Here is a 20,792-nt window from a genome sequence, read left to right on the forward strand (position 1 = left end):
GACTTTATGGAGCAAGCAGTGAGTGCTTTCCCAGGAGACTTGAATCCATCCTCTGTTTTGCCATTAGGTGCTGCACGATTTTGAGCAAGTTGCTTCTCTGTGCATCGTTTTTTCTCTTTGTAAAGTAAGACTAATGATACTCATCTCAGATGTCTGTGGAGGAAAATTAAAATATATATGATTGGACATTATACTAGTAGTGATTTCATTGTGGTATGTGTTGAATCATCGTAACACCATGTTGAAATTTGTACACAATAGCTAGCCACTAATGCAACTTCTTCTAGGGACATTAAAATATCTTTTTTGTTACTGGCAGATGAAACAATGGAAAGCAACTGTCCATCAAATAAACTATCTGCAAACACAGGCAATGGATAGTCCAATGGCTTCCCCATGGATTTGATATAAAAATAAAATTCCAGGTCTACAAGACAACTTTGCCGCTGTCTGTCATCTATGTGTGTGAGAGACAGGTTGACCAAAATGACCAGTAATAGTGGCAAGGGAGTGCAGATGTAGCCAGAGAAATACTGGTAGTTTACCTTATATCTTATTGTTCTTGTAGACGTGTTATCTCAGGATATGAGAAACAAAGCTTGTAGACAGAAATAATATTGACTATATTAACAGATTTTTTTACAAAAAAATAAAGGATTAGCTTTCAGTTGCATAAACCCATCTGCCCAAAACTTTTTCCACTTTTTGAAGCTACAGCTGTTGTGCATCACTTATAAATTTTGTCTCCATATCATTATTAATGGGGGAATAAAATCTAATTCAGAAGCATTTTATCAGGTTTAAAATAATTTAGCTATTAGGGAATTTTTTCTCTTCTTTCGAGGGATCATCACAGTGCTTTTTTTTCAGTGAAGGTCTGACAACTGTATTCAGTAGTATTATATGCATTATTCAAAGACAAGTAGTTGAAGAGTCCTTTTCCACTTTCTTATTTTAGAGTTTGTTCTAAAGCTCATAGGTTAGGCTGTTTGATGGGCTTTTAAAGTTAATCATTAGTCTTCAAACCTAAGTACTATAGATCATCATCTGCAGAGTTGCAGCTGATATATGAGTACAAATGTGATAAATAGTTATACAGACTGAATGGGCATCCTTCCTGAAAGCAATTCTTCTCAATACAGTAAGGTTATCTAGCTGTATATTCAGGGTTTTTGAAATAAAACAGAAGCTATTAAGATAAAGGTTGTCACTGATTAGACTTCATCTCTGGGAAATCAACATTTGACAGTCACAGATGTAAAATTAATAAAAAAACATATTTAAATGTAATTCTATGAACCCAGTGTGTCTGAACACTCTTGACAGCATGCCTGCTGTGCTTGGACAGGCAGAGTTGCTTGTGCTCCATACATGCTTTACACCATGGTAGAGCCTATAATACCACTAATGCAACTTGCTGAAAGACCTTTGAGGAAGGCAGAAGCTTAAACTTTGTTAGGGACGGTGCCTGTGTTGACCATGTAAAAATACAGATTTGGCTAAATTAGAAGTCCTGGAGACTTTCAGTTTGTTAAATAAATGATGTCCCACTTTTAATTATCAGGATGGCTTCATTGAAAGGTATGAGGTAACTAGTTCAGTGCTACTTCTTGAAGTTACCAAAAGGAACAGAACCCAGACTTCTAATGTAGCAGCCCAAGCTGCATTATCTTAGCCCTAGTGCTCTTCAGAAAACGCCAAACCTGTATGGTTATCTACACAGTCTGTAACCACTGCATTTGTCCATGTTTTCCTCTAAAGGCAGAGATAGAATCTAGAAATGTCAATATGCCATTGTTGTCTAGAAAAAAGACACACAATACACTTACAAAATATGTGGTTCCCCTGTGTTAGTTTCACATGGAAAAAGTTTGCTCATGGTGGACATGTTTATAAAAATAATCTCATGAACACTCTTAAATCTTTGTTATTAATGTAATTCCTCCTAATCTCCTTTTACTTGATCCCCTATAGCCCAGAAATTTTCAGTTAAAAGTGCTATAGAACCTGTAATTTTCAAAATAAACACAACTTAAAAGGACACAAACTGTAAAAAATTTGCAAAATGTCTATAACTTCTGTCATGGTGACGCTGAAGAACTGAATCTTAGATCATTCTTTGGTTCTCCTGTTTTTAATTTCTAATGCCATCGTTTGCTTTGGTTCAGCCTTTATCATTTGTATTGTCCATCTTAACAGCTGCTGATGGCCCAGGAGATCGATTCATCATAGGGGAATCCCAGGCTGGTGAGCAGGTGAGCATATTTCTTTTCTCTTTTTTTTTTTCCAAATGCCTTTTTCTTTTGTAAGGTATTGCTTTGTATTTTTACAAGCCTTGCTAGTGCTCCAAAACTCAATATACATGGAGGTGGCGTGAAGTAGGGCACAGCTGTACCTAGCCTCCTGCTATGTGCCTTGGGACATGATTTCAGATCATGTCTGTGAGGTCATATGGTTACGTAAGGATCTAATAAGGATATCCCAAAATACTTCAGCACATTGTGCTGACATGTCCGATGGGAGTACATACAGTAATGCTCTGCCCTAGTACAATGTTAGAGGACGTAAGGTTTCGAGTGGCATTACAATTCATAAACAGAGAAAAGCAAGGTTTAACCCCTTCTTGCTGACAGATTTTAAAAGGGATGTGAGCCCAGTAACTGTTTCCACAAACTGCTTGCATATTTCACACTGATACCTGCAAAACAAGATGTTAAGGGTTTTGTATTAAGCCTTTAAAGGTAGGTAATGACCAGAACAATCTTGAGGAAGCCTGGCAGCAGCCTAGTTTAGGGTATTGCTCCTTTTCTGTTTATTAAATCAAGAGAGTGTGGAGCTTAGCAAATACGTGGATTGAGTTTAAGAGCAAGTCAGGGCAGCACCCATTCGTGACCTGCTGTGCTGTATAAACATTCATGAATGGACACTACTTGGGATTTGCTTTCAAACTCAAGTATGTTTGATAAAGTTCCTGTACTAATAACGGGGTGATAGGAAAAAAATCAGTTGTGTTCAACCACTTTTTTTATTCTGTCAATTTAATTGTACCTGCTACCTTCTTTTCAGGATGGGTTAATCCAAAATGTTTATCCAGGTATTTCAAGTCCCAGGTTGTAATTCTGTGTACCGTATGTGAAATGATGCAGAAATGGAGTAAGTAACAGCCAAAACAGAGGATTGATCAGTTTTAATGAGGATTTTACAATGTGGCCATTTTGACTGCTACATACAAAAAAGTCTTGAATAAAATAGATGCCTTTCAAAAGTTGTTTCAGGTTTTAGAACTCCTACCAGCTGCAAGATTGTTCCATTTTTTAAAAAATGGTATTGAACTGCCTCTAAATGTATAGTAGACATTTAATTTAGCTAATCATGATAGATGCAGAGAACTATGAAAATAATTTTTGCTGTAGTTCCCATCCATCATCATGAATTATACTTTGGTATAATAGACAACTTCTCAATACTGATATTCATGTGAACTTCAATTAATGAATCTGTTATACACAATATGTAAAATTACTATAAATACTAAAAAAAGTAACACTAATTAATTTCACCTGCCTTGGTTTTTTATCCTTTCTGTCTGCATTTTCAAGCATTAGTCCTGAATCCAAAAGACTGACAACTATTTCTACAACCCTTTTTATGGTCACTATAAAATAGCAAGATCCAGCAGAGCAACCTGCTGAATTATCACTCCTATCATTATTCACCTGTCATCAATGTTATCATTTTGCTAGTTAAAAGAAATCACAGCACAGCAGTGCTTAAAAACAGTATTGTTGAAGCTGTGTCTAACAGGGAGGACTGCCCATAGGTCTAAAGAGTTTCAGTGTGAAAGTTTTTCAGTGTGAATCAGTTCAGCAGGTTTGTACAAAAGATAAAAGGTCAAATGGGAGCTTGCTTCCCTCCTACAAAATTCAAGAGCCCACAAATGTCTCTCTGCAGGGACAGTCTGTCCTCCCAGATTAATGGGAATGGGAAACCTCTCTGGCAAGGAACAAAAATTGGCTGGGAGGAGGCATACAGAGAGAGAATAATTCTGGAAATACAAATGGCGAGTTAGAAAAATGAGGCTGTTGACCTCTGAATAATTGGTCAAAGTTTTTTTTTTTCTTGATCCAACACATCTTCAGGTTCATCTCCTTCCCAAGAAATTATTTATAGCCTTGGAAGGCTCCTCAGTCTCATTTCACCCTTCAGTCACTCTCAGCAGCAACATTCTGCTTTTCATGTTACAGACCAATTAACAGAATGATTCACAGCAGGGAGTTCAAAATAGGTTTAGATTTGGTTCCTCCTGCAGGGAAGAAGGTTATGTAAATGCCACATAGAGGGGAAGAAAATGGGACTGAGAATCGCAGAGAGGCCATATAGCCAAGTTGGACATTTCTGTATCAATTTGTAAATTGTGTATTATTTTCTGATCTCCATTTCCAAATTGTCGTGTTTATGTTAACAACCATTTTTTATTTTATATTGAGGAAAACTTTCAGACACTACCCTGCTTTGGTTAGGTTAGGGCACATTTGAGAGTACTAGTCACAAGCCATCCCCTCATGGCCTCTGTGTGAAAAACTCAGCCATGGGGAGCAATGATGTTCTTTCTGTAGACTTGCATAGCTGGAGTTTAGCATTTCCTTGAAGACTTTCTAAAGACGTTTGTAAGAGGCACTGTGACTAACTAGCTATAATATAGGATAGAAAACAGACATTTTTTACCTTTCCATTACCTTGGGCCTTTTTACAGAAAGGAGCATGGGCGATTGTAAATCATGCAGGAAAGGTGTAATCATGTGCAAAAGAAAATGCCGGAGATGGGCGCTGTGATCAATACATTATTTATGGTTTTTATTCAGTGACTAACATTAATTAGATTATCAGTGATGAAGGCAAGGGACAGAACCCAGTACCTCCCTATTCCAGGTAATTGGGAGACCTCAAGGGCCTTTGAAAGAGCTTCTGTGAAATTGTTGTACATAAATATGCTTTCTGAGAAGGAATCATTTCATTATCTTCATAGTCTCTAGCACAGAAGAACACAGCCCTGGAGATTCACACACACAAATCTGATGGTTGATTTTTGTTCGTAAAGTTAATTTCATCACGCTCTCAAAGAACAAAAAGTAAAATATATGAGCAACCAATTCTAAAAGCAATTGTTATTGAATCATAAATTTGTTTAAATATTTCATATCATTACACCTCAAAAAATTAACTCCTCTAGTAATAAACTCCAAAAGCGTGGATAGTAACTGCATTTTATCACCATAGGCACCTATTTCTGGCAGAGTCCTAGACATTTTGTGTTCTTTGTGGTTCTTGAGGCCCAAAAAATGCTTTTTAAATGGGAGAATTTTTCTATACAATACATTTTTCCTTTAAAATTTTTCATTAAAAACAATTTTACTCTGGATTTTGAAAAATGTGTATTAAAATAGGCTGCCTGGTGAGAAATCTTATTAAAACCATGTCATTTGTTTTATCATGTTGCTCTGATATTGTTTTATTCTTTGTATTGCTTCTGCTGAAACTTTGTTATGTGCTATGACTTCACATAATTGTAGAATACTATCAGGTTTAGGCTTTGCTAAACTGGCCCTCACAAAGATAGGTATTCTATGTGAACTAGTGTTGAGCTGTCTCTCAGTATGAGGAAATCTGCTTAAACGTGAAGCAGCTGGTTACATTACTTTACGTACAAACTGCTGGTTTCCTATGTACGGTGTGCTGGTAAAACAGAACAAAAAACAACCAAACCAAAGCAATTTCAACCCTGGGGACCAGAGTACTCTGCAAAAATATTTACATACAGAGAACTACTAGATTTTTGCTCATGTAGCGTTCTAGAAGGTCACCATCTAACATTTATATTTCTGAGCCAGTTACTTTTCTGAGCCAAAGGGTATCAGTATATTGCTTCTTCTGAAAGTTGTTCTTGTGATAGAAATCTAAGGGGAAAAATCTGAAGCCACCTAGTCTGTGACCATATAAAAAAGCCAAATCTGAAGCAATGACCTAATAATCTGTAAGTACATTGGAGTTTATACCTGTTGATATCACTAGCAGTATATCAAGAGTCATGCCACAAATAAGAATTGTAGTCTTTCAGATTACTTCCATAAAGTTCAAATGGTTGGAGATTTTCCTTTTCAAAAGTAAATTAATTTTTGTTCGATTATTTTCCAGCCAACTCAGACTGTGATGCCTGGTCAGGTAATGCGCGTTACAACTGGTGCTCCAATTCCATGTGGTGCTGATGCAGTGGTGCAAGTGGAAGATACAGAGCTCATCAGGGAATCAGATGATGTGAGTCACAAGTTAAAACTCATTTTTCTTTTGGATGCAGTAGAAAATGGCTCATGATACAATCCTGTAAATATGGAAGATAGCTCTACAGAAGAGTTCTTCCGTTAATCTCAGGAGTTTGAGGATTTTCATATTAGGTCCTAGTGGCAATTCTGCTCGCTTTTTCAGGCTGTAATAACAGACCTACCTGTCCTGACATTGATTTTTCATCACAGTTGTTGAATGCTGACACCACAGCATTTGGGAGCATGATTTGAGTGAAAGGCAAATGCCTCCTGGAGGTCCATAATTATAGTCTAATTTGAATGCCTAGTGTATTCACATTTTAATATACAGACTAGTGGCAATCTGACATTATATTTCCTTTTTTTCTACTGAGTTCACATTTAGCAGTAGAGCAATCTTCTTTATATTTCAGGATCATCTTGAAACTCAGCAAGATTAGGACTTTAAAAGTTCTCCTAAGCTCACCAAGTATGAAGGGGAAAAGTTTTTTAAAATGCATATTGATCCCAGAATAATGCATTGAAATACTACAGTACCGAATTACCGCTGATGTAATTAAAGCTGAGTATGATTTTCTGTGGGAAAGTGAACTGTTTTAAGTGCTGCAAAATCCATGGGATGACTTGGATCGTTTTGAACTATGCTATGAAGATGGTTCTGTGTTATCAGAGTAGGTCTCATTTCAGCAAAGGTGAATTTGGTGGATTTTGGAGAATATGTCTTATGCACATACCTTACAATAAATGCATATGTTTAGAATAAGGGCTTTTATTGTGTAACAGGGGAAGTAAGTGCCCCCCAGATTTTTTTAAACCATAACTAAGTTTCTTCAATAGACCTCTATGCTCCTTTAAAATGAGAAAGTTACTGAATTTAAGACCTCTTGAAAACCAGGAAATGAATAAGGTGCATATTCCCCCAGAATGTAGTCTTAAGTCTGTTTGTTTCAACAGATTTTCCAGCATACCTATAAATCATATTAGTGCTCTACGTTACCGATACTGCAAAACATCACAGAAAAAATGAGTGCTGTAGCACTAAATTCTGTACATACAGTCGTCTTAAAGTAAAATGTGTTTTTTGTTGAAGTACAAGGAATTGTCTGTAGACAACTGTATCCCAAACAGTCCATCCTAGACTTCCTTTGTGTTCAGCGAATTCCTTCTGAATCATTACCTTCACTTACTCAGCTGTGATTTCAGGACACCATCACCAGTTTGCCATCATCTGACAGATTATGAGGCAAGAAGATAACATCTCTTACTAACACAACTTCCAAGTTCAGTTTTGGAATGAAGTGTATGCACGGTTCTCTGCTCAAATCAGCCTTTGCTGCTCTGCAACTGTTCTTACAAGCTGTTCCACTTCACCGTAGCTCTATGCTAGCATTGCAACTGCAGTTGGGGTGTAAGCAGAGGATTCTAGTGTTCAAAGCTGATGAAGAGAGCAAAAACTGAAACATAGTCTCATGATCCTTTCTCTTGCCTTATTACTGTAAATGCATAGAGTTTTTACATCTGATGAAGTCAGCAAGTTGTCTAGGCTCACCTTCTTCCTAACAATTTATTGAGTCAGTCCTGCTTTGAGGTTACAGAAGTGTACGTGTAGATTATATCTTCCTGTAAAATACACCATTGCCTTCACTGCTTGTTAATCATTGCATTAGCCTTACTGAGCAAATTTTCTGTGGCCATTTCCCACCTCATCATGAGAGGACTATCAAATTGCAGAGCAACATACATGATAACCTGTTATTTTCTACTTCTTTGGACGAATGTCTTCCTGGATTCCACTTTTTCAGTGCATGTTCTCCTCTGCATGTGAGAACAGATTATCTGACTATGTGCTTAAACTCTGAAGCCACCTTCAGCTTTCTTTTCCTGCCTATAAGTGTGAGGTAGAACTCTTCAGTTTCTACTTGTCCTTGAATATGCCACTCTGCTAATCCTGTACATAAATAATTAGTGTAGTTTCATTAATATGTTATTTTTCTCTCCTTTTTCACACCTGGGTGGCTACATATTTCAAGAATATTTTTCTTTTTAGTGTTAAGAACTCCTTCAGGGCTGGGATTTAACTGAAATGAAATCTCTAACATCTGAAAAATGTTCTTCTGAAAAGACAGAAAGTACTTTTACAAGGAGCACCTTGACCTCCAGTTGTGGTAGCAGTACTTAAATATCATAGCAAGCATTTCCCAATAGACTGTAGAAGTCACAGGCCTGAAAGGAATTAAATCTATCCAGCAGGAAGAAAAATTCTCATCAGCTTGCCAAATGCACAGTCATTGAGAAAAATCCTTGCAAAAACATGTCTACACCTTTTTAATTTTGAGTTTTTATGTCACCTTGAAGGGAAAAGGAGGTTAATGTGACCAGCCAAAACAAGAGTTAGATCCAACATCAAGACTGAGCATCAGTATGTCAGTATGGATATTGGCTGTTAACCACCATCAGAATAAACCACCCAGACACAGTTCAACTTATATTAATACACAGCAAGAAGAACGCTGCCTAATACACACCAAATGGAAGATGTTCTCAGCATAATGCCATACCTCCTGCAACACCTACCTCTAGCCACCTTGAATTATCTTGTATTCCTAAAGCATTCTGGGATATCCATCAATTCCATAAATAAAAATCTCTGCACATAACCATGTTGTCTGCAGTCACACTTCACGGAATCACAGAATCACAGAATCACTAGGTTGGAAAGGACCTTTAAGATCATCAAGTCCAACCATTAATCCAGAACCACCATGTCCCCTAAACCATGTCCTGAAGCGCCACATCCACACTTTCCACAGTGCTTTTCAAACCTGGGATTACTAAATGCCTGAAAAGCCTTTTTTTTTCTTGTTTTCCCTAATCCAGGAGCCCTAAATAGGACCTTTTCTATTACTCAGGTGTATCATTGGCACTCTTCTTGATTCTCTAGAAACTTCCTAGCTATCTTTAAATGTTATCAAAGATATGGAAAATTCAAATCTTCATGACCAAAAAATTCAAATCTTTATGACTCCAGAGTGTCATAAAAATAAAATAATTCTTAGGCACACTGTTGCCCCAGATTTTCATCACAAGCCTGAAGTGTCTTTTAGAGCTTCAGATGGGGATAAGGGAGATAAAAGGACATCTTGGGCACCAGCACAGACAGTTTGTACACTAGCAACCAAAAATAATCTTTTCTCTTATACAAGAATATATACAAGGTATAAATGAAACAGAATTTGTATTAAAAGCATATTTTGAAAATACTGTGGTAAAGTAAGAAATCAGTTTTTTCAGGGTTGATGTTTTTGTTAGTCATTTCCTGGTTTTCTGGGGTTTAAATTTATCCATTTTCACAGTAAGTAAACAGAATCACAATCTGTAACAACACATTCATTAACTTTAACATGGGGGCCTTTAGTTTAAAGCACTTAGTTTGAACTCAGAAAATGCAGTCCATATCCCCTTTAAGAAAAGAGACAAGTCCAGTGTCCCCATAGAACACTATCGTTCCTGTAAAAATTCCAAATGACAATGATGTGTGTTGTTTGTCTTTTAATATTAGTGTCTGATTCATAACTTTGAGACACTTAAAGTTTGAAGAACTACATGGTAATGTAAAAACAAAATCTGTTCCAGTCTAAGCAAGAGTAGATGTAGTGCTACTGATAGGCTGGCACTGTCTCGAAGCTGAGTGTATATATCATCAACCCACTTGCAGGGCTTATAAATTAAATATTAACACTATAGGTCACATGCCATTTATTGGCATTGAATTAATCACCAAACTATTGAAATTCTGAAGAATTAAATACTAAAGTAGGCATCAGACTTTTCAGGCCACTCTCTCTCGTTCACTATAAGTAAGTATGATGAATAAGCCTCTTTCTGATTTGTACAAAGCTCTCAAGTGTGAGATTCCACTATAGAAATCTACATGAAAATCTGGAAACAGCTAGAGCATATAGCTTTTTTGACCTTTCTGCAGAGGTAGTGGCATATTGTCTGTCAGACTAATGCTCTTTTGAAATGCCATCTTTGAAATTGTTCGAGCAGATCAAGTTCTCTGAGAGGAGTAGAAAGAATCTACTCGGTATACCAGATCAACAGACAAACATAGGATGTAACATAGGAAAGATATATAAACACGAGAATCATAAAAAAAGGAAGGTAAAACTGTGTATTCAGTGCTGGTCCTTCCCTGGTGAGCTCATCAAAGAGAGAATTTCTTAGAAAACTGTTCCGTTTTAGCACACATGTTACAATCTTGACACAGATCAGGAGAACAATAATGATGCTTAAACCATAAGGTCTCAGTGTAATGAGTACTGTAAGCTGTGTAGAGTTCTGAGAAATTAAAGCTGATTATCTTAGTTGAATAGCCCAGCTGACCATATTTGATCTCCCTGTTTTTGTAGGGCACTGAAGAACTAGAAGTTCGAATCCTGGTGCAGGCGCGACCAGGCCAAGATATCAGGTCTGTACACAGCCTACTTTATAAACAGTAAAGTGTCTCTGTAAGGAATAGAAGGGCTGGTGATTTTCATAGTAATTTAAAAAGTTAGTACTGCCATAAGTAATATTGACATTTTGACAATCTGACTAATGAATATCCCTTGACACCCCTCACCTGGAGCAGGACCAATCAAGGAAAGATACTTTCAATCTCATTCTGTTTTTCTTTAGTTTTTTTCTGTGCTATGATTTTCAGACCTATAGGACATGACATTAAAAGAGGTGAATGTGTGCTGGCCAAAGGAACCCACATGGGTCCATCTGAGATTGGTCTCTTAGCAACTGTTGGAGTAACCGAAGTAGAAGTTAACAAGTTTCCAGTGGTTGCAGTCATGTCAACAGGGAATGAGGTAAGAAAAGTATGTTTAGAATCAAGGTCTGAATATATCTCATTTGGGACAGCGTTTTGGATAGTGACTTCCACCCTATTGCCCAGTAGACTCACTTTTTGAGCTGCAACTCGTGCTGACGTGAGGTATTTTTTGTGAGTGATCAACCCACAATCAGCTGCTTGTGTTTTCTCTCTCAAGGGCTCTCTCACAAGTCTCACATGCGGTCTTTGCCAAAATTTTGGTAATGTATCCAGCCATGTGCCAGCTGCTTTCCTCCTGCCAGCAAGGGAGGACCTGTGGAATAGTCAGGGTTGTAATTCATACTGCCAATCATGACTGGAAGAATAATTTCTTTTGAGCAGCACTCCTCTGTAGCTATAGTGCAAATGGCAGATAACCTGTCTTTGAAAACTGCATAGAACTACCAAATGCCTTGCTGTAGTATTGTGTCTCAATTTTTTTTTAATAGTAGCACATGTTGAAATCCAGACAATCTCCTCTCGGTAGAGCACCAGACCAACTTTCTAATTGCTTTGTCTTAACTTCATCAGAAAAATCAGGTTTGATACTAACTTAATTTACTAATTTTCCATATGTTGTGGCTTGACCCCAGCCAGCAGCTATGCTTGCTCATTCCCTCCTGCAGCAGGACAGAGAGAGAATAGGAAGAGCAAAAGCAAAGAACTTTTGGATTGAGATTGTCAGTTTGAAGTTTAAAGACAGCATGAAGTTTGACCTACAATTTTGACTGTCTTTTGAGGCAAACTTTTTGAAATCCAGACACAAACATAAACCAAATATCTGTATTCTCATACAACTTGAATATGTTGAATTTTGAAAGATTTTGAAAACTTTTAATATGTTGAATTTTGTCATCTGGTGGTGTCCTTACAACTTCCACAACCCCAGTGAAGGTTACTCTGTGACTACTGGTTACTCTGGGTGGCTGAGGCCAGCCTTGCTGGGACAGAATCTTGCTGGATTTCATAACGTAGACAGGGTGTGTCATGCGGGAAACACACCACTAACCGAAGAACAAATCCAAAGAGCTACAAGGATTACAGGTGATGATTTTCTGAATAGTATCTTCTGTATGACTGAAGGTTCTTGCATATCATTAAGCATTTACTGATGTGAGCACTCTCTTTTGTATCACGTGTTAAAAAAGATCCTGCACAGTGGGTTTCTTAAACATCTTATGGAAACCTTCACAGAAATAGAGCTGCTAGGCAAAGCATCAAAATTTAGCCATGCTCCACTTTAGGTTATTCTTACATTACTACCTAACTCTATTGCTGTAATTTTGACAGGCACATTATTATGATGATGATGATGATGATTATTATTATTGTTGTTATTGTTGTTGTTGTTGTTATTATTTACCTCCTGTCAATATGGTGTTGTCCTTCAGTGTCCTACAAAAGCATTACTAATATATGTAAAATATATGTTTACATATGTATGTTTTGTAGTTTAACTTCCAAAATATTTAACACCTGTAAGGCACTTGCCATGATACTATCTTGAGAGAAAGCTTTTCATCCAAAACAGTAATTGAAACAAGAACCAAGCTTTAAGCTTCTGTCTATTATTCCAATAGAGAGTGTTGTATTTAAAAAACATCTTTATTGGTAAATAGACAATGAACTTCAAAAAAAATTTAATACCTTTATATCTCATTAGCAACATCAATGAGGTTCCTTAAATCCATGTAAATAGAAGGAATAACTTGGAAACTTAAAGTTTGTGTTTTGATTTCTAATGTTTGAGATTAGAAGCCAGGTACTCATAAGGAGAAAGACGGTTTTGCAGACGTGGACCAATAGAAACAAACTAAGCAACATGGAGGATTGGACTAAACAATCACATTACATATATTATTAATTTAAATTCACTAAATCACTTTACACATATATTTTATCATAGGTGTCTAAGAATATCCTGTCCAGTCTGAAGAAGAAAATTCTCACTTGTGTAAAGGCACAGTATTCCAAGGAGACTGACTGAGAGTGTTTCTGTTTTTATAGCTACTGAATCCTGAAGATGACCTCTTGCCAGGAAAGATTCGGGACAGTAACCGTTCAACTCTCCTAGCTACAATCCAAGAACATGGCTATCCAACAATCAACTTGGGAATTGTGGGAGATAAGTAAGTACCACACGTTAGTAAAGATGTCACTTCATATTCATGCGGTGCACTTTATGGCATCCGTGGAAAAAAGAAATACCAGAGAAAATGTCACTTATTGCAAGTGTCACAGTGTTGTGACAGGCCACATCTTGGAGAAGGTATTTTACCCTTTTCATTAGAGAAATAAATAAGTCTGTTCTAATATTAAGAGGAATAATCTGGTAAATTTTTTATTGAATGGTATTTATCCTCTTTTGCCTTCTGCTTGTTGAAACACCTATTGCTGCTGCAAATTGAATTTATTGCTGCAGTATCATCACTAGCACCATACTTAATACACATAAGAGGAAGTAATTCTACAGCAACTATACTTTTTTCTGACCCAGTAAAGGGAGAAGGAAAGTTTCTCTCAGAGTTTATTTTCCATGCCAAAATTAATTTGGAGTATAAAATTTTGCCAGATTCTGAGTAACTGTCTTTTGGGGAAGGCCCCACTGCTGATGTTGGTCAACATTTCCAGAAATATGTCAAAGAATTTACAGAATAATTTTTTTTTTCCTTGACTGGTCTCTACTTTGATTGCCACAGAGTAGCACCCTGTGATCAGTGTTTCCGTTCATCTGACAGTGATTGCTCCTTGTTTCCCAGTGGTAGTGAAGTCATATCTCAGTTGAGAGCTTTAGGAGAAGTGATTGAAGTGTTCAGTCTTCTGTCATTTGCAAGGCTGTGCAGTGCCTGTCATGCATGGCTTGAGTTTCTCAGCACAACATATTTCCTCAATTTATTGAGCCCCAAAGACTTTGAACAGGCTTGGTTTGATAGGGAATTGTTCAGGTTCACCTCCACCTGTTTGAGAAAAAGGGTATTCCTTGTAGGTAGTTAAAAGTGAGGCCAGATCAGAAGGGCGGGGGGGGTGGGGGAAGGAAATAGTGAATTTCAGCACCCACATTTCACATTGAGTGATGACAAAATTCCCAAGCAGGGAGATGAGGCTACTGCTAGGGATCAGCTCGTGTCAAAACCAGTCTTCCCTAGTGCAATACAAAACATCACTAGCTTGACAGAAAATGTCTGAATGGGCCAGCCACCACGTGGTTTTACAGTATGTGAACCAACCTGAACCGTGGCTCTGGGAAATGCAGTCGTATTTGAAGTATTCATACAGGGAATGTGACACACAGCAACAGCAGCGGTTGTTGTGATATTAGGGAAAGCAAACCCTTCTGGGTACCGTCACTGCATCCAGGCATCCTTTTTGGTTCTCTGGCATGGCAAGATTCCATTGCTATTCCAAATAGGAATAAATATCAAAAACCTCCTGTCCATCAATGCTTCCAATTTCAAGTGGAGATTTCACACAGAGTCTAAACTCATGACACTGTTCTTTCCAGGAACGGTATCTAAGTGTCTTGGATCTCTAGAGTTTTATCTATATTATAAGGACATTTTTAGATTTTCAAACACAGGTAGTTAAGTTCTCAGATAAAACTATTATACTCCTGATAGTCATCTCTACATAAAAGAAGGGTTGGCAGGATTTTTCTCTAACAATTTGAGGTGGAGATTTTTGCCATCTGCATGACCAGAAGTTACTCCTGCTGTCATCAACAGTACTGTTAACATCAACTTACATACTGTCATTAACAGTGGGTTAATCCAATGGAAATATGCTTTCCCTGAACATCTTTCTGGTAGCCCTTCTGGCAAAGTAAGAATGTAAAGCTTGTTTGTTCTTTATGGCCTTGTCCTAACCAAATTAGTCTCAAATTTGCTGTAAAGTCAACACCATCACATGGAGAGTTTAACTTAAGGTCATCGTGCAAAACTACAGCTATGTATTCCATTGCCTTCAGGAATTTTTTCTATGACCTCCTGGAGTATCTGTGAAGATAATTCATCTTGAAAGCACTCAGTATTAAATAGCAAACAATTTTAGAATCATACAATCATTTAGGTTGAAAAAGACCTTTAAGATCATTGAGTCCAGCCGTAACCAATTTTAGTATCATAGAATGATTTAGGTTGGGAAACACCTTCCAGATCATTGAGTCCAACCGTAAAGCTAACACTGCCAAGTCCACCACTAAACCATGTCCCTAAGTGCCACATCTGCACGTCTTTGAAATACCTCCAGGGATGGTGACTCAACCACTTCCATGGGCAGCCTGTTCCAATGCTTGACCACCCTTTCAGTGAAGGAATTTTTCCTCATATCCAATCTAAACCACCCCTGGCACAACTTGAGGCCATTTCCTGTCGTCCTATCACTTACTCCTTAGGAAAAGAGACCAACAACCCCTGCTACAACTTCCTTTCAGGTACTTGTACAGAGTGATAAGGTCTCCCCTGAGCCTCCTTTTCTGCAGACTAAATAACCCCAGTTCCCTCAGCTGCTCCTCCTAAGACTTGCTCTCTAGACCCTTCACCACCTTTGTTACCCTTCTTTGGACATGGACCAGCACCTCAATGTCTTTCTTGCGGCGAGATGATCTAGTTGAAGATGTCCCTGCTCATTGCAGGGGGGTGGACTAGATGACTTTTAAAGGTCTGCTCCAACCCAGATTATTCTATGATTCTATTTAAGGCCCAAGAGATTTTTTTTGCTTTGCTACATTTTACTTTTCTGTATTTTTTACAAATATGTTTTGTGACCCTTTTTTACTTGTTGGATGCTAGCTGAAAATCAGACAGCAAACATATATTTCAGTCAAAGGTAGACAAGTGTCTGCAGCTTTTCTTTCAGTTATGAGAGAGGTTGATACTTTTGAATCCTCAGTATTAAAATATTCTCTGTGTCTTGAGATAGTATTACCTTGGGAAAGATAATAAGAGTTCTTTTTGAACTTTTGATTTCATGCTTGGGGAGTCATTTCTGCAGAGGTCGTTACTTTAGCTCATAGAATAGAAATAATGAGACTCCAATTGTAGAGTGATTTTGTACTTTGCAGTAAGTTTTGGAAGAATAATTCAGTACTGTTGACTTAGACAAGAATCTTCCCCACCTGATAGCAGGATTCTGTCTTACAAGTCTTCTGCCATTCTTCTTACACCTGCATGCCCAATCTATATATTTACAACAAAATGCATGTGCAGTTCTGTTTCAGTCAAAAGGAAAATGTATATTAGTTTGATAAGAAGTATGGTACTGTTTCATTCTGTAATAAAGCTACTAAGAGAATGTTGCCCATGTGAATATTTCAGTATCTTTTGGAATAACATGACTGATTTGATGGAGTACCATAGCACTTGAACAAATGCAAGAGACTTACCGGAGAGATCTTACAAAGGGTACAATTTTGATGTTTTAGCATGTTTATAGAAAAGATGAACAAGCTTCAGTGTCTGTTATATGGTTTACTGGAGTTAAACCATAGGTTATATGTGTCTGTGTGTGCCCATGTATATGTGCGGTTTATTTTGTATGTATATGTATCTAGACAGTGAAAAAGAAGAAGATTTTATATTCCTTCAATACCTAAAGATGTAGTAAAAATACTGGCAAACAATACTTTTCAGAAGGGAAAAAACTTGTAATTTTTTCTTCAAAAGTATCAATGTAATGTATTTCTCCCTTCCCCTATTTCACATTTGGGGTTTATTTTCTTTTTTTGTTCTATTTCTTTTTGGTCTTACATCATTGAGTAAATTTTTACTGCATTTTACTGGGAGTGTCACTTGCTGTATACCATAAGCACTGAATGGAGTTTGAGAGGCAGCTAATAGGGAGCACAGTTGAGTATTACTGTTGCAGTAATGGGTCTCAGTCATATTTACAGAGCTAATATTCAAGCATGAAAATTGTTTTAGAGTAGTATTTGCAAAGACAAACTTAGAGGTAAGTATTCCTATATTTCATTTCAGCATACAAATCACTCAGAGGTGATTAGGTAAGAAAATAACTTGTCCAGCTGCTTCAAAGCCCAGGACTGTGATACACATAAACACATTCCAACAGAGAATGTGTAAGGATGGGGAAGCACGTGGAATGTCTGTGGGTGTCTGCAGGCTAGTTAGGAGCACTTTAAAAATGCCTTTGTGTATTTAATCATATGTGAAGTTACATTTTGAACTGGCCACGCAAGTCTCACTTAGCCTATATGTATATTTTCAGCCGAAACCAGTATTTTATTTCTTTTTGGAGCATTTTGACAATTTCTGGGGTTGTCATTGTTTGTTTCCATTCTCATAAATTGTATATATGACTCAATATTCAAAATGAAAAACAGCAAGTCTAAAACACATAGATAAAAACTACAGTTAAAATCCTAAGAGTAATCAAAAGGAGAAAAGAAGGAACCTGGAAAATGCGATACAGCTGAAGTTATGTCTGGCTACAGGCCAAGATTTTACTCTATTTGTGCTCTTAGCATGTAAAAACCAAGCTGTTTGAAAAGCAGACATCTCTGGATAGAAATGGAAGATATTCCATTTCCAGAACTACTCCAAACACAAGAAACAAATACAAAACCAAAAAAAGGAAGAACCCTTATGATGTTTTTCTTACTGTTGTGTCTTACATCTTTGTCTGAATCACAGACTCACTTGCTAAAAAATTGCAGAAACAACTGTCCAGTTAAACCTGGTATTCAAATGTACTTTTGAGTGTTATCTCATATAATAAGACCAAGTGTAAAAGGTTTCTAATCTCATTTCCTTTGTTGACAGTCTATTAAATTATCAGGTTCTTTGGAAACCATTGATAAAAATGAGAGTTACATCTCTGATCTGATCTGTAGAACTCTAATAATTATCATGATGTTTTTGTGTCGAGATTTTTTCATCTGTGTTGTTCTTTGTATCCACTGTTTATTTAAGTGTGTAAAGTTTAGCGCTAGCAAAATCTACTATAGCATGGGCCTCTGTTTTAGGAAGCTATCTTTCATTTTTACAGTTTTCCTTCTGTGAGAGACTCTCATTAAACTTGCTAAAGAATGTTGAACATTTCTGTAATGAATTCAATTCCCTCTGTTTTTACCTTTGTTTACACGAGTGCATTTCCCCTTCTTTGCCTTCTTTTCCCTATTTTCTAATTCCTTTATCATTTTTGTCAGAGACATGTATAACATTACCTGCTTTCAGCTGCATTTTCATTTATGAGCCTGTGATTCCACAATGGAGAGAGAAAGAATCTCTCCTTGGGAGAAAAATTTAGGAAATTCACATTATCTGCTTGGTTGCTTTAAGAATACATCAGAAGAGTTATAAAATCAGCAGCATATGAGACCTTTTCTACATTAGAAGTTATTAGTTTCTCATTTATATACCTCTCTTTTATGACATATTGTTTGACGTAGAGCTCCTAAGTGACAGGTAAACCCCTTAAAAATCACCCTTACTATTGTGACAGCACTACTGTGTGATATCCCTAAAATAAAGGCTTTGAAAGAGTCCTTTCATATTTTGGAAGGGATACTAAGACCTCATTCAAGGAGGAGCATTTTAGTCTGCTTGAATTTTACGTTTGCTGTCCAAAAAGAGGTTTAAATCTTTTGTACTTGTGTGGGTTGCATGTACTTACCAGTGTTATAATTCAGATGGAACATCTGGAGTGGAGGGAGAAGAGCAGGGAAACTGCTCTAACTCTAAAATTTCTCATGCAATATCAACTTGATATATATCATCATATGAGTTAGAATATGTGTTACAGGCAGAATTCAGCCACAGAATCCTAGCCTGTCCCTGCACCAGTTTAGTGTCCAGCCTGGCTACAATCCATTATACTGTGAACAGAATTAGTAGTAGTAGTAGTACCATTTAACAAATGACTGCAAGAAAAGGCTTATTAAGAAAAGGCCTTAAATCAAATGGCACAATATTAGTTTCTGCTAAAGTGACTTCAGTTCTAAATCTGCTCAAAGAATGATGGTGTTATAAAGTGTGATCATAGCCTAATGAATCCAGGAACACTGGGTAACGGTTTGAAGGTGATTCAGATATGGAGGTCCTCTCTTTCATTGTGCCCTGTCAAGAAGAATATTCTCCTTTTCAAGCAGAAACGTTTAATATCTGTCACAACTCTTGATAACCATTAGGGCAAACTTCAGATAAGTTGTCATATGTGACAAGTCATGTCATCTAATGCACATATTCAGAAAAGACAAAGAAACATCTGAGCCAAAACAGAGGTGAAAAAAAGAACTTGTGAAACAGGACAGTGCAAGTCCCAGGGGATCTTCTGTACCAGTAGGAAACTATGTAGTGTGACAGGTAATAAAATTTCATGCGCTAGAGGTGACAGGTACAAAGCTAATGCACAGCAGCGTGTCATTCTCATAATTGTCCCAACCCAAGCATGGACTTCTTCCTGAATTAGCATTTATAGAATCACAGCCCAGTAGTAGAACATGACACTAAACAGTAAATAATAAAGAGGACAGAATACTATGAAAATCCTCCTATATTTGAAAACAGAGTGAATTTGCAACTGTATTTGTTGGAGGGACATAAAAACTACTGTAGTCAATTTTTGAGGTATATCTTAACGTTTTAAAAAATACTTGGAGACATAAGTTCTGTTTACAAGAGAACTTCAGCCTCTAGGGGCCAAAATATCATTCACTTAAATGAGTTTCAACCTCCTTAATATCTAGATCGTATATAGGAATTTGGGTTCCCAAGTCATGGAGAAATTTTTGAGGATTTAAATTTTATTATTAATGCCCTAGAAGAAATTAATTAAAACTAAGAGGCAGTAGATAAAGAAAGATCAAAGAAGTGGTGAATGTTGAAGATGGGTCACTGTGTCAGGGATATGAATCACTTGGAAAAATGGTTAATAATACATTATTAATACAGCCAAGTATGAATTGATATATATAGGACTAAAGGATATAAGTAAAATTTACAGGATGGAGGATTATATCCTGAGAAGTAAAGATTTAGGAGAAAATTTGAGAATTATAGCACGTAATCTACTGAATACAAGTTCTAACGTGTATAAAGAGCTAAGTCTCCTTTAGAATTAGGTTATTTTTGACCTTACTTTTGTACACCCAGGAAAAGACAACAGTATGTTGTATAGAATTCAGAGGAGAACCATTAAATTTTTTAAGTGGTTGAAAGGTGGACTGTATACTCTAACAGTATCAGGATTCAGGCTGTTAGTTCAACAAAGATATTCTTAAAAGATTACTTGATTACATTCCAATAATACTCAGCCACATGGAGAATAAAGTTTGAATAAAGTTCCTATTTCAGCAGCAGTGGCTAGATATTAAAGTTAGACTAATTCAAACTGTAAATAAAGCATAATTGTAACAGTGAAAGTAATTGTCATTAGGAAACTACATCAAATGTTTTGATACTCATTTCAAAGCAAGATTGGGTATTTATTTAAAAGTGGTCTACAGTTCAAACAGAAGCAAGTTCAGGGAGGTTCCCAGACTATAATAAATACCAAATCAGACAAAATTACCAAATTATTTCTCCTGCTCACAAATACTCTCTTAACTCTTACTTCAGAGAACTAAATTAATTTTCATGTTATAGTAATTGACAATACAT

At 36.8% G+C, this 20,792-nt stretch overlaps 1 protein-coding gene across 8 annotated transcripts in view; it reads left to right on the forward strand.

The window, feature by feature from the left end:
- GPHN (gephyrin) overlaps window positions 1–20,792 on the forward strand; it is a gene marked incomplete at both ends in the record, with an annotated part of 312,397 nt that overhangs the window by 266,174 nt on the left and 25,431 nt on the right. For all 8 annotated transcript variants that reach the window (XM_082000102.1, XM_082000108.1, XM_082000105.1 and 5 more), the window contains 5 exons: window positions 2,200–2,255; window positions 6,193–6,312; window positions 10,730–10,788; window positions 11,023–11,176; window positions 13,186–13,307. In XM_082000102.1, coding sequence (XP_081856228.1) covers window positions 2,200–2,255; window positions 6,193–6,312; window positions 10,730–10,788; window positions 11,023–11,176; window positions 13,186–13,307 — 511 coding nt within the window. The remainder of the gene's footprint in view (window positions 1–2,199; window positions 2,256–6,192; window positions 6,313–10,729; window positions 10,789–11,022; window positions 11,177–13,185; window positions 13,308–20,792) is intronic.

The sequence above is a fragment of the Phaethon aethereus genome (assembly GCF_964289735.1).
Source record: "Phaethon aethereus genome assembly, chromosome: 5".
Taxonomy (NCBI): domain Eukaryota; kingdom Metazoa; phylum Chordata; class Aves; order Phaethontiformes; family Phaethontidae; genus Phaethon; species Phaethon aethereus.